Genomic DNA, 15,573 nt, shown 5'->3' on the forward strand with positions numbered 1-15,573 from the left:
AGAGAAATTATGGTAGTGATGTTCCAAGGTATGATGAATTAAAACAGTAACAAATTATAGTTTCATATTTTATTCTCCTATGAAATTATATAATTGGTTTGGTTACCAAGTTAGATTTTTCATAGAAGTAGCACAAACTATGTTTATTCTCTTAATAAAATGAAAAAAGTTTACTCAGTACAAAGCATTTCATTTCAGAAGAATTTATTCTTAAGAAATTTGTGAAGGCTCATGAGATAAATGGGAATTTACATATGTTTCACACAAGGTTTAAACCAATTTGAGAGAGCAGAAAAATAACAAAAGAAAAAACTTAGATGACAGAGAAGAGAGAAGTTAATAAAGGATGTTTTTAAAATTGTAGAGAGAAGTGAAATCGAAGAAATGGAAATACCAGGTAATAAAATGAGGAAGCAGTTGCTATTACCATAATCTAAACAAATAATCTCACTATCTGACTCTGAGACTTTAAGCCCTGCTATCATTCTTCAGCTCAAGGTAAATGGACCCTTTCTAAAAGTTTCCATCCCAAAGAATCTTTTTAGAGCTCTATTTATGTCTTTGTTTCTCAGACTGTAGATGAAGGGGTTCAGCATGGGTGTGACCACAGTGTACATCACCGATACTATAGCACTTGTGTGTGAGCTGTGGGTAGCAGTGAAGCTAAGATACACTCCTAAGGCTGAACAATAAAATAAGGAGACAACAGAGAGGTGAGATGCACAGGTGGAGAATGCTTTACACTGCCCCTGAGCTGATGAGATTCCACAGATAGAGGACACTATCTTAGAGTAAGAGTAAAGGATGCCAGCCAGGGGACCACCCCCGAGAATTACAGATCCAAATGACATCACCATGTTATTGAGAAAGGGGTCAGAACAGGCCAGTTGGATGAGCCATGTGGTTTCACAGAAAAAGTGGTGGATTTCCAAGTCTGAACAGAAAGACAATCGCAAAATCATTAAACTCTGTAACAAGGAATGCATAGAACTCAACACCCAAGACAGCAGCACCAGCAGTCCACAAAACCAGGGGCTCATGATGACCGTATAGTGCAACGGGTGGCAGATGGCCACATACCTGTCATAGGCCATCACAGTAAGGAGGAGGTCATCTAATCCTGCAAAGAATAAGTAAAAATACACCTGGACGATGCAGCCTTCATAGGTGATGACTTTCCTCTGTGTCTGAGTGCTTTGCAGCATCTTTGGGATGATGGTGGAGGTTAAGCAGATGTCTACAAAGGACAGGTTGGAGAGGAAGAAGTACATGGGGGTGTAGAGGTGGGGGTCTGAGCTGACGGCTAGGATGATGAGTAGGTTTCCAAACACAGTGATCAGGTACATGGAGAGGAAAAGCCCAAAGATGAGGGGCCGCAATTCTGGTCCCTCTGAAAACCCCAGAAGAAGAAATTCTGGGATTTGTGTATTGTTCCCTGGCTCCATGTGATGAAGGTGACTATCAGGAAAAAAGAAAATAGCATGAAGAATTTTCACCCAAACAGACACAACTTACATCACTGAAACACTATAATTTCAATTTTGTTGGCATGAAATTGATGTTAATACGTTGTATGTAATAAATTCTCCATAAAGTTATACCCCATTTCACCTCTGAATAGAAATTTTTGTCCCATTCTCAGTATGTTTCCAAATGGTTCATGTATTTACAGTTTTAATGAGAAATTCTTTCATGCATTTGAGAAAAATATTGAGAGCAAACTTGTCCCAAGCCATACAGAGAATAAGTAGAGGTGCTTAAAAACAAATTCCCCACAACCCAAGGATGGTGAAAGATGATATTCAAATAAATATATAATATGTTAGAAGGTGACAGGTGTTATGAAGAAAACAAAAACATGTATAAAGGAGAGAATAGTAGGTGGCATTATTTTATACCAAGTTGCAAGGGCTGCAAACAAGGGGTTATTTGAAGTGATGTCAAGGAAGAGAGAGAAGTACCTAGTGAGATACCAGGAGAAGTGTGTGTCTGGCAAAGGGAACTGCCACTGCAAAGGACCTAGGAAGATGCTGGTTCCACATGTTCAAAGGCAAATGAGAAAGCCAGCAGGGCAGAGGGATAATCAAGAGGGGGAGTGATTAGAGACAGTGTCAGGGATCCTGAGGAACAAGGTGGCCTCCCAGCTCGAGCTGACACTTCAGTCCACAGAGAATCCCTCCTTTCACATTGCTCCCTGCACTTTATGGTTTTAGCTGCAAAGGCTTCCTGTGAATTAAAGCAGGTCCTAGTCTCAGTACCGTCTTTGATTGAGTTCTGGCCTCTGTCACCTTACTGTATCACCTTAATGTATGAGTCCCAGTGCCTGTGCTTTAAGACCTGCTCCCACTCCACAATACACAGACACACCATGGCTTCTGAGTTGTGTTTCTGTCATGAGTTTCTCAACCAGACCCACCCTCCTTAGGCTAGGGGTGGTAACCACTCGAACTAGTCAGATCAGATTAATTTTCTCCTAAACAATGTTTAAATGGCACCCATAAATTCCATATCATAAACTTCTGGGGGAAGAGTAAAGTTGGGGTTCCTTTTAGCTACAGCCACTTTCTGCCCTGTATTTAAAGAAACATGAAATGTGAGGGAGAAATAAAATGAAGGAAAAAGATCTAAAAACTCAAATCATCCCAAAACAATCTGATGAAGGAAAGCTTCCATGGATTAGCAACCTTCCAACTTCAGCTATATCTCTTTAATGCCCAGGAAAAATCAGAAAGAAACATATCTTATTTCCAAGGACAGAAGCAGTGATACATGTATGATGTGAAAAACCATACAGATTTAATACCCCAAGAGTAAAATAAGTAAAGGTCATAAACTCAACAATTCAAAAATAAAAACATATAAAATATGACAAAAGTTATGTATATGTTATATGAGACAGTAGAAGATGTCTTTCCTGTGCTTCTCTATACAGTTTGACCTTTTTTTGTGCATTCGGATACTGAATGAGGCAAGCCCTGTCTCTCTTTTCTTATAGGTCATAATTTGTTTATTACTCTTGGGCTTGATGTTTTCAGTTTTTTAATTAATCCAATGGGCACACTTCAATTCTAGTTCTGGTCTTTGTCCAACAGGCAAAGGCCTTTCCAGACCAAATGCTATAAAGCTTGAGCAGGTCATGAAAATTCTTTCTCTTATTCTGGATAAATTTCTTTACATGAGTTAAACCTGAAGACACTATATTTTATTTCAGTGTTCTATGACATTGTCACTATATTGCAAGATACTAATCATCAAAGACTTAAATTGCCTTGTTCAATTCTTGTTTTCCCAAGTCTGTGGATATATTTGAATTTATTTAAAAAACACACTTTAAAAAAAATGAGAAATTATAAAATGACAAAATATGGATAAAATATGAAACCAGTTGAAAGTTTGATTTCCTGTAATTGTATTAAAGAAAACTGAATGGAACAGCAAAAGCTGACTGAAACTTGACATACACTAAGGGTGAAAGTGAAGTTGATCAGTCGTGTCTGACTCTTTGCGACCCCATGGTCTGTAGGCTGCCAGGCTCCTCCATCCATGGGATTTTCCAGGCAAGAATACTGGAGTGGGTTGCCATTTCCTTCTCCAGGGCATCTTCCCGACCCAGGAGGATCAACCTGAGTCTCCCGTATTGTAGGCAGACACTTTACTGTCTGAGCCATCAGGGAATTAATAGGAGTAATAAAACATTTATGACATGAATTAATAATTAATTTAGAAAAAGACCTCAACTCAAAGAACATAGCATACAATGACCCAGAAATTTCTGGCAAATAGCATATGCTTTGTTATACTGTTTTGAATGATTAGGAATTAGATCCCTTTAGATATGAACACTATCCTATGGGACAGTTGTATTCAATTTGGTAGGAAAAGGCAGGATCGTTGAATAAAATCTGGAATAAATGGCCATCTATCTAGGAGGAAATTAAGTAGTTCCTTATCTGACACATCTTTTTAAAAGGGACTAAAGACACCAGTGTAAAATAAAGCAGTCCACTTTAGACAAATATATAAAAAACTACATTGGAACTTCATTTCTACTGATATCAGAAACAGTTTTAAAATCTGGATTCTTCAGTCTCTGCAGTATTGGACATTCTTTGCTGGATCCTTCTCTGGGGTAGAGTCTGTCCTGTAAATTGCAGGATGTTTAGAAACGTCATTTCCCACCACTTACCACTCATCAGTGTGACAGCAAATAATGTCTATGAATATTTCTTAAAGGACCGTGGGGGACACCCTTAGTGGGGAAACGCTGTATTAAACTAAGAATCTCAAAATATTTTTGCAGCAGTGATATAATAGTCACTTATTGATAAATAATGTTATAGACCACCAAATGTGTGAGCCACACCATGTGATATTATACAGATATTAAAATAATGAACCACCATTATACTGCTTGATTGGAAGCAAGTCCCTAAGGTATTATTGAGAAAGAAACAAAAGAGGGACAAACTGTAGAAAACATTAAACATAATGATGATTTGCCACTAAAATATAAAAACCATTTATGATGTATTCAGGATTATATTGATGCATTTGTGTAAAAGTATATAAGTATGTATAAGAACACATTTTAGAAAGAGATTTTTCAAAAACTAAGAATTTATGGGACAAAATATATCAGTGAGAGTGCAATTATGTTAAGGGTACTGTTTCCTGGGCAATGTGCTATGTGCTAAACCACTTCAGTCGTGTCTGACTCCATACAACCCTATAGACTGTAGCCTGCCAGTAGCCTCCATCTGTCCATGGGATTCTCCAGGCAAGAAGACTGGAGTGTGTTGTCATGCCCTCCTCCAGTGTATCTTCCCAACCCCAAGATCAAAACTGCATCTCTTAATTCTCCTGCTTTGGCAGACAGGTTCTTTACCAAAAGCGCCACAATAATAAATTGAATAATAAAATTGAATGAAAACCTACAACTAACTGAAAAAAAGCACAAAAGAGTAAAAATTTAGCAATATTAACATGGGTCACTAATTCAAGATCAAATTGCCAAAGATTTGGAAGTGAAGCAATATAACAAAAGAACATTTACAATGTGAGAAAGGAGCAGTATCTAAGTTATAATTTTCTCTTATATATAGAGAGGAATTCAAATATGGCTATAGAATGTAAGTCAAATAGTAAATAATTACGGTAAGAGGTGATGCAACTTTTAGGAAAAGATTTAATCAGAAGGCCAAAAGGAATAAAAATAAAAACAGATAAGAAAGTCTTAATAGAAGTAAATATGTATAAGAAGTTATTTATCAGCACTAAGGATGCTAAAGAACTCCCACTTTCCTTTCTGGCTTACATCAAGAGTTGACACATGAAGAATATTAAAATATACAACTAAAGTATTATGACAAGAAAAGTAACAATAAAGAGCAATGAGCAGCCCGTACTATGCAGCATGGTGACTATAGTTCATAACACATTTTTTAGAATAATTATAAGTTGCTAAGAGACAGTATATCCTAAAAGCTCTCCTCACAAGAAATAAATTGTAACTATATGTGGTGACATGTTAAGGAGATTTACTGTGGTGATCATTTAGCAATATAAATATTGAACCATTATGCTGTGCACCTGTAACTCATATATTGTCAAAGATCAGTTATACCTAAATTCTTTTGGAAAAGCAATGAGAAGAGGGTTGGTAGATTTGACCAACAAAATTTATCAATTCTTATACAATCCCACAAATACATCTATGCATATATAAAAGAGCTAAATCACAAATTTAAGTTTTTTGTTAAAAATAACCCTTCCTATCAAAGAATGCAATTTAGAAAAGGAATAACAACACCTGATACCACTGTGTAAAACAAAATAGTTATAGAGACATTTTTTTAATAGAGAAACACTGCATGGCTAACAAATCCATAGATCTATTTCGACCTCACAGATAATAAAATGATTGCAAAGTAAACCTCACTAGCATACATCCTTACACTTATATAACTAAGTTTTTTTTTTCTCTTAAGTGAACACAAAAACAAGAGAAGATACTGTAATGTGTGTGTTTCCTACACAGCTATTGAAAGTGTGTATTTGCAAACAGTCCTCCATTTAGATCTTTCTCCTCTGTGTGGAGGCACAGTCTAATATGCCCCATCTTGCAATAAAATGAAATGCCCTCACCTCACTGACTGCCCCTCCACAATTAATACCCTATTTGTCTACTCCTGTTAATTAACAAGAACCTTAGACTCATGTTCCAATTTTACTGGATGCAGTTTATCCCTCCTATCCGTTCTTCTGTTGGGCTTCCACTAGCATGATTTAATTGTCAACACTGACGATCTCATTTTCAAGTTCACTGTTCCTTTTCAGCATCATAAATAAATGCATCTTCAGGAAACCCAGCAAGCAACCATGGTGACCTCTGCCTCAGGGCTATGCTACATTGTCCTCAGGTGATCTCAGGTACATTCCTGGTTTCCATCCTTCTGATCCTCTTCTGCAGTGTCTGTGGAGCTCTCAGACTCACCTGTTTGGGAGGTTTGTCTCACTTTGCCTGGGAAATTTCCCTGTGAAAGTCAAAGTTCCCCCATAAGTAGCTGGTGATGCAGACTCATGTCCTGTCTCTGCACAGGACAGCTAAGAGATCAGACATTGGTCTCCCATCCAGATGTAGGACCACAAAAGCAATGAACACCTCCTGTCCAACCGAAAAGGAACAGGCTGAGGGACTGCAGCAGAGGAGATATTTACATCTTCCGTGTCAGCTCATTAAATATGTTTTCCCTTTGTTACCCCAGGGGAAGTTCGTTATTTCCCTTGGTGACACTGGTCTGGACAGAATGCATTTTTTTCTTCTGATTCTCTGTTCCTAAGAGACTCCATTATAAGTTAGGTAAATTCAGTTTCCTCACTCCTTTGCCTTTACCTCTCCTGCTTCCAAAGCTCTAAGGCTCCCGGCACTACATCACATCCCTGAGTTCAAGTTTTCTCAAAAGCATAATATTGACAATTGGTCTTGACTAGGTCCTTTGGGTCTTCAATGCTCTGATCTGTTGTGGGAACACAACCCAAGAAATCTCTGAATATGACCATTGCCCTTTTCAAAACAGGGGATAACTTTGCTCCTTTAATATAAAACTTGGCTACTATAATCCTTGGTTGCATGCAAGTTTTCCAAAGCCTAAACTGATTTCCTACTTGCAGCAGAAATTAAACAATCCAATTGCCAATGCAGGAAATTAAGAGAAACAGGTAGGATCCCTGGATCAGGAGGATCCCCTGGAGAAGGCCAAGGTAACCCACTCCAGTATTCTTTCCTGGAGAATCCCATGGACAGAGAAGCCTTGCAGGCTACAGTCCATGGGGTCGCAGAGTTGGACAAGACTGAAGTGACTTAGCACAGAACAGCACACATACTGCTCCTAGTTGAGTTTAACCCTTTGGAGTCAATCAGTGAGCTTCCCTTATATAATATCATTTTATGTTACACTCTGATTTTTAATAGGAGAAAACTTTAGTCATTCTGGAGAGATTTCACACCTTAGCTGGTACAGAGAATTTCACTTTGTCTAAATGTAAATGTGCATCTGACTCTGAGACCTTTGGAATTAAAGATAGGAAAAGTAAGTCATTATTAAAATTCAGGTCACATTTATTAACAAAATGTATTAAAGTTTCTACATTTTTTCTAATTTATGTTCATTCAACACTCTTTTGTTTTTAATTTTATTTTATTTTTAAACTTTACAATATTGTATTGGTTCTGCCATACATCAAAATGAATCCGCCACAGCCATACATGTGTTCCCAATCCTGAACCCTCCTCCCTCCTCCCTCCCCATACCATCCTTCTGGGTCATCCGAGTGAACCAGCCCCAAGCATCCAGTATCTTGCATCGGACCTGGACTGGTGACTCATTTCATATATGATATTATGCATATTTCAATGCCATTCTCCCAAATCATCCCACACTCTCCCTCTCCCACAGAGTCCAAAAGACTGTTCTATACATCAGTGTCTCTTTTGCTGTCTAGTATACAGGGTTATTGTTACCATCTTTCTAAATTCCATATATATGCGTTACTATACTGTATTGGTGTTTTTCTTTCTGGCTTACTTCACTCTGTATAATAGGCTCCAGTTTCATCCACCTCATTAGAACTGATTCAAATGCATTCTTTTTAATGGCTGAGTAATACTCCATTGTGAATATGTACCACAGCTTTCTTATCCATCCATCTGCTGATGGATATCTAGGTTGCTTCCATGTCCTGGCTATTATAAACAGTGCTGCGATGAACATTGGGGTACACGTGTCTCTTTCTCTTCTGGTTTCCTCAGTGTGTATGCCCAGCAGTGGCATTGCTAGATCATAAGGCAGTTCTATTTCCAGTTTTTTAAGGAATCTCCACACTGTTCTCCAGAGTGGCTGTACTAGTTTGCATTCCCACCAACAGTGCAAGAGAGTTCCCTTTTCTCCACACCCTCTCCAGCATTTATTACTTGTAGACTTTTGGATCGCAGCCATTCTGACTGGTGTGAAATGGTACCTCATAGTGGTTTTGATTTGCATTTCTCTGATAATGAGTGATGTTGAGCATCTTTTCATGTCTTTGTTAGCCCTCTGTATGTCTTCTTTGGACAAATATCTATTTAGTTCTTTGGCCCATTTTTCGATTAGGTCATTTATTTGTCTGGAATTGAGCTGTAGGACGTGCTTGTATATTTTTGAGATTAGTTGTTTGTCAGTTGCTTCATTTGCTATAATTTTCTCCCATTCTGAAGGCTGTCTTTTCACCTTGCTTATAGTTTCCTTTGTTGTGCAGAAGCTTTTAAGTTTATTTAGTTCCCATTTGTTTATTTTTGCTTTTATTTCCAATATTCTGGGAGGTGGGTCATAGAGGATCCTGCTGTGATGTATGTCAGAGAGTGTTTTGCCTATGTTCTCTTCTAGGAGTTTTATAGTTTCTGGTCTTATGTTTAGATCTTTAATCCATTTTAGTTTATTTTTGTGTATGGTGTTAGAAAGTGTTCTAGTTTCCTTCTTTTACAAGTGGTTGACCAGTTTTCCCAGCACCACTTGTTAAAGAGATTGTCTTTTCTCCATTGTAAATTCTTGCCTCCTTTGTCAAAGATAACTTGTCCATATGTGCATGGATTTATCTCTGGGCTTTCTATTTTGTTCCATTGATCTATATTTCTGTCTTTGTGCCAGTACCATACTGTCTTGATGACTGTGGCTTTGTAGTAGAGCCTGAAGTCAGGCAGGTTGATTCCTCCAGATGGTGAAAAATTGAAAGCATTTCCCTAAAGTAAGGAACAAGATAAGGGTGCCCACTCTCACCATTACTATTCAACATAGTTTTGGAAGTTTTGGCCACAGCAATCAGAGCAGAAAAAGAAATCAAAGGAATCCAAATTGGAAAAGAAGAAGTAAAACTCTCACTATTTGCAGATGACATGATCCTCTACATATAAAACCCTGAAGACTCTACTAGAAAATTACTAGAACTAATCAATGATTATAGTAAAGTTGCAGGATATAAAATCAACACACAGAAATCTCTTGCATTCCTATGCATTAATAATGCGAAAACAGAAAGAGAAATTAAGGAAACAATTCCGTTCACCATTGCAATGAGAAGAATAAAATACTTAGAAATATATCTACCTAAAGAAACTAAAGACCTATATATAGAAAACTGTAAAACACTGGTGAAAGAAATCAAAGAGGACACTAATAGATGGAGAAATATACTATATTCATGGATTGGAAGAATCAATATAGTGAAAATGAGTATACTACCCATAGCAATTTATAGATCCAATGCAATCCCTATGAAACTACCAATGGTATTCTTCACAGAGCTAGAACAAATAATTTCACAATTTGTATGGAAATACAAAAAACCTCGAATAGCCAAGAATTCTTTTTTTTACTTCTATCCTTCCAACTTTCTCTCACGTTTTCTTTCAGCACAATGGATGGAATTACAAATGAAGCAGTACATTTAAATATATGTGTGCACGTGTGTTTATTTCAGAGAAAGTGTATACAGATACAGACACATATACATATTCCTAAACTTTAACAATATTTGGAGACTCAGAGAAGTATTTACATACATTTTATACATTCATCACAACCTCCAAGTAAAGTTAGGATTTATCATCTCACATTTTCTTCTGAAAGATAAAACTGAGGCTCAGGGCATTTGCATTATTAACAATAACATTATAAAGAAATTAAAATGCATTGTGGACCTTTTAAAATTATACACAAATGGAACCATGTAGTATACTGCTGGTTTTGACATTTATAAAATTGTATATTTTTAAAATGTGTAGTTTATTATATTTACACTCTAATGAATTAGTTAAGAATTAAAATTTTCTGGTTGTGTATTTTTAAGGGTAGTATGTTCTGTTCAGTTCAGTTCAGTTCAGTTCAGTCGCTCAGTCATGTCCAACTCTTTGCAACCCCATGGACTGCAGCACTCCAGGCCTCCCTGTCCATCACCAACTCCTGGAGCTTACTCAGACTCATGTCCATTGAGTCAGTGATGCCATCCAACCATCTCATCCTCTGTCATACCCTTCTCCTCCTGCTTTCAATCTTTCCCAGCATCAGGGTCTTTTCCAGGGGTAGTATATTAATCACACTAATACTGCTGAGAGGTAGCTCCTATAACTGGGAAGAAAGCAAAGTGGCATATATGGATTTAGGAACAGTGAAATTTAAATATAGTGATTAACATTTGAGAAATAAAGTTTTTTTTTTTTCTTATAAAGTAAAAGACTGTTGTTCAATCTCTAAGTCATATCTGACTCTTTGCAACCCAATGGACTGCAGCATGCCAGGCTTTCCTGGCCTTCACCATTTCCCAGAGCTAACTCAAATTCATGTCCATTGAGTCAATGATGCAATCCAACCATCTCATCCTCTGCCACCTCCTTCTCCTTTTACCTTCAAACTTTCCCAGCTTCAGGATCTTTTCCAATGAGTCAGTTCTTCATATTGGGTGGCCAACATATTGGCACTTCAGCTTCAGCATCAGTTCTTCCAACGAATATTCAGGGTTGATTTCCTGTAGGATTGATGGGTTTGATTTCCTTGGAGACCAAGGGACTCTCAAGAGTTTTCTCCAACACCACAGTTGGAAAGCATCAATTCTTTGATGCTCAGCCTTCTTTATGGTCCAACTCTCATGCAGTCACCATCCTCAATAAACTAAAGACTAACCTACTTACATAAAAGGAAGAAATTGACATAAGGTAGTTTAAGACAGAAGACCACTGTAGCTGAACACACCATCATGGAGCAGCCTTTCAAACACAAAATAGAGTCTGACAGCTGACTGTCAGTAGATCCATGAGGAAACAATCATAACTCAGATCAACTCCCCATCATAGAAACTCATTACATAAAAAAAATCATTATACTAAATAATTTGCTTTTAGGATGACTTGTTATGTAGCAACAGCTAATTGATATACACTAATCCAAGTGAACAGAACTGAGACAATTATAATAATATGTTGCTTTATTTCTAGGCAATTGTTATGATATCTGAATAGCATTCATGACTTCTCTATTATTCAAGTTTATGTCATACAATTTTTTTAAAAGGGATTCCATTTAGTTTTCCTTGTAGGTAAGCAAGAAAGGTTAAAAGGATATGCCTATTTGTGAGAAACATATACCTTTATCACAGAAAAGTGAAAACATGAAAGTCACTCAGTCTGACTCTTTGTGATGCCATGGACTGTACAGTCCATGGAATTCTCCAGACCAGAATGCTGGAGTGGTAGCCTTTCCCTTCTCCAGGGGATCTTCCCAACCCAGGTCTCCCGCATTGAAGGTGGATTCTTTACCAGCTGAGCCATAAAGGAAGCCCAAGAACACTGGAGTGGGTAGCCTATCCACTTCTACAGTGAATCTTCCTGACCCAGGAATCATACTGGGTTCTCCTGTTTTGTGGGAGGATTCTTTACCAAATGAGCTATCAGAGAAGCCCATTTATCACTGGACTAGAAGGGAATTTCAGGTCTAATGAGCCATAATTTGGATATATATAATATTATATATATATCGTGCATATCATATAAATATGACATTTATATTATTCATTCACTCTTTCATTGATTATAACAGAAATGGAATGGGGGAAATATTTCAACTAGAGCAATGGAAGGAGCCATTTATTTGTAAGCAACAATGGAAGTTTGCAAGCAGAAAGATATAATCATGCCAAAAACTCTTTTGCCCCAACAATAAACCCCTTTACACACAGATACTAAATTACATACCTCAATAAGTAAATGGACATCGTGAAAAAATAATTTGCAAAGATATAATCTGACACAAATTTTTGCTGCATCATACTTAAGGTCTCTCTGACTCTAGGTCTTATTATGTCAAAGTCTTTATTGAAATTTCTGTTTCACATAGATGTCAATTAGAGACATGCATTTGATGATCAGCTTTACCAGTAACTCCTATACAGAATGTAGACGCTAGGTTAAATAAAGAATTGTACCCTGTGAAGGAGTAAAATCAGATGACCATTTATGAAATACACTATCTGTTAACATCTACATTTTCAAAAAAAACAATTATGGTAGTGATGCTCTAAGGTATGAAAAACTAAGGCATGATAACTGTAGTTCCACATTTACTCTCCTATGAAACTATGTAATTGGTTTGGTTTCCAAGTTAGTTTTTTCCCACAGAAGTAGCACAGTTCATGATTATTCTTTTAGCAAAAAGAAAGAAAAATTATTCAGTATAAAGTATATCATTTCAGAAGAATTTATTCTTAAGACATGTATGAAACATCATGAGATAAATGGGAATTTACATATGTTTCACACATGGTTTTGAATCAATTTGAAAGAGTAGAAAAATAACAAGAGAAAAATCTTAGATGATAAGGAACAGAAAAATTAAGAAAGGATGCTTTTAAAATCATATAGAGAAGTTGAAATCAAAGAAATGGAAATACCAGGCTATAAACTGAAGAAGTAATTGCTATTATCATAGTCTAATCAAGGAATCACATATCCCCCTATGAGGCTTTGACCCTGCTATCATGGGCAGTTTTTCAGCCCAAGGGCAAATAGCTCTTTTACAAACATTTCCATCCCAACGAATCTTTTCAGAGCCCTTTTTATGTCTTTATTTCTCAGACTATAGATGAAGGGATTCAGCATGGGTGTGACCACAGTGTACATCACTGATACTATAGCACTCTTGTGTGAGCTGTGGGTAGTAGTGAAGCTAAGATACACTCCTAAGGCTGAAAAATAAAATAAGGAGACAACTGAGAGGTGAGATGCACAGGTGGAGAATGCTTTATACTGCCCTGAGCTGATGAGATTCCACAGATGGAGAACACTATTTTAGTGTAAGAGTAAAGGATACCAGCCAGGGGAACATCCCGAGAATTACAGATCCAAAATACATCATCATGTTATTGAGAAAGGGGTCAGAACAGCCATGTGATTTCACAGAAAAAGTGGTGGATTTCCAAATCTGAGCAGAAGGACAGTCGCAACACCATTAAGCTTTGTAACAGGGGAAAGAGGGCACTCACGATCCAGGACACCAGCACCAGCAGTCCACAGAGCTGGGGGTTCATGATGACTGTGTAGTGCAGGGGGTGACAGATAGCCACATACTGGTTATAGGCCATCACGGTCAGGAGAAAGTCATCTAATGCTGCAAAGAGTAAGTAAAAATACACCTGGACGATGCAGCCTTCATAGGTGATGACTTTGCTCTGTGTCTGGATGTTCCACAGCATCTTTGGGATGGTGGTGGATGTAAAACAGATGTCTACAAAAGACAGGTTAGAGAGGAAGAAGTACATGGGGGTGTGAAGGTGGGGGTCTGAGCTGATGGCCAGGATGATGAGCAGGTTTCCAATCACAGTTATCAGGTACATGAAGAGGAAAAGCCCAAATATAAGGGGCTGTAATGCTGGCTCCTCTGAAAGTCCCAGAAGGAGAAATTCTGAAATTTGTGTCTTGTTCCTTGATTCCATGTGATGGAAATGACTACTGGGAAAAAAGAAAATAGCGTGAATAATTTTCAAACAGGTGTAACACACATGGCTGAACTTCTGTAATTTCTATTTTGCTGACAAGAAATTGATGTTAATGAGTTGTATATAGATAAATTCTCCTTGAAGGTATATTCCATTTCACCTCTAATTAGATACTTTTGTCTCATTCTCAGAACATTTCCAAGGAGTTCATGCATTTACAGTTTTAATGAGAAAGTCTTTTACACATTTGAGAAACATTATGCTAGTCAACATGTTTCAAGTACATATAGGGGATAAATAGAGACACTTAAAAACAAATCTCTCACAATCCAAGGGTGGTAAAAGATAATATTCAAATAAATATAGAATATGTTATAAGGTGACAGGTGTTATGAAGAAAACAAAAACATGTACAAAGGAGAGTGTAGTATGAACATTATTTTGTACCAAGTATTCAGGCAAGGCTTACAAACAAGGGGTTCTACGAAGATACATCAAGGCAAAGAGAGAAGGTAATACCGTGATACCAGGAGAAGCGTGTGTCTGGCAGAGAGAACGGCCACTGCAAAGTAACTAAGGAAGAAGCTGGTCACATGTTCAAATGCAAGAAGCCAGTGGAGTGAAGGAACAAGCAGGAGGGGGAGTGGTTAGAGATGGTGTCAAGGATCCTAAGGAACAAGGTGGCTTCCCTGCTATAGCTGAACCTTCAGTCCATAGAGAATCCATCCTTCCATGTTGTTTCCAGAACTTTATGGATTTAGCTGCAAAGAAATCCTGTAAATTATATCAGATCATCTTCTTAGTACCATCTTTGATGGAGTTTTGGCCTCTGTCACCTTATTACGTCACCTTAATATGTGGGTGCAGTTGCCTTTGCTTTAACAACTGCTCTCACTCCACAAGGCACAAGTATACACACACACCATAGCCTCCTGGGCTGTGTTACTGTATGAATTTCTCACCCAGCACCACCTTCCTTAAGCCATGGGTGATGACACCTCAAGCTTGTGAGATCAGATTATCTTTCTCCTAAAGGATGTTTAAATAGTACCCAGAAATTCCAGTTCACAAGCTACTGAGCGAATAATACAGTTGAGATTCCTTTTAGCTACAATGACTTTCTGCCCTATATTTAAATAAATATAAAAAGCATGGGAGAGAGAGAGATAAAATAAAGGGGAAAGATCTAACAAGCTCAAATAGCCCCTGAGACAATGTGGTGTTCTTGATTTGGCAACATTTCAACTTCAGCTATATCCCTTGATACCCAGGAAAGATCAGAAAGAAAAACACACAGAAGCAATGATATCTGTAGGGTGTGAAAAACCTTATCAATTTGCCCTGTCTCTCTTTTTTTTTTTTTTTTTTTTTGGATGTGGACCATTTTTAGCCTTTATTAAAGTGTTCCAATATTACATCTGTTTTATGTTCTAGGTCTTTAGCTGTGAGACATGTGGGATCTTACCTTCCCAACCAGGGATTGAACCCACAGCCCATGCGCTGGAAGGCAAAGTCCTGACCACTGGAGAGCCAGGAAAGTGCCCTTATCTCTGTTGT

General features: G+C 37.6%; 1 protein-coding gene across 1 annotated transcript; it reads right to left on the reverse strand.

The window, feature by feature from the left end:
- Positions 1-488: 488 nt before the first annotated feature.
- LOC102274753 (olfactory receptor-like protein OLF4) lies at positions 489-14,013 on the reverse strand. The gene is made up of 2 exons (XM_070374691.1): positions 13,517-14,013; positions 489-1,458 (listed from the first exon to the last, which is right to left on the reverse strand). The coding sequence occupies exons 1-2, from the start codon at positions 14,011-14,013 to the stop codon at positions 489-491; spliced, it is 1,467 nt and encodes a 488-aa protein (XP_070230792.1).
- Positions 14,014-15,573: the final 1,560 nt, after the last annotated feature.

The sequence above is a fragment of the Bos mutus genome, chromosome 7 (genome assembly GCF_027580195.1).
Source record: "Bos mutus isolate GX-2022 chromosome 7, NWIPB_WYAK_1.1, whole genome shotgun sequence".
In the NCBI taxonomy this organism is placed as follows: Eukaryota; Metazoa; Chordata; class Mammalia; order Artiodactyla; family Bovidae; genus Bos; species Bos mutus.

What these genes read in the sequence shown, in the direction of transcription:
- LOC102274753 (XM_070374691.1), bottom strand. Translation starts at nt 14,013, where the DNA reads ATGGAATCAAGGAACAAGACACAAATTTCAGAATTTCTCCTTCTGGGA. An exon ending in AGCTTAATGGTGTTGCGACT is followed by an intron (nt 1,459 to 13,516) that starts GTCCTTCTGCTC and finishes TTTTCCTGATAG; the next exon opens with TCACCTTCATCACATGGAGC.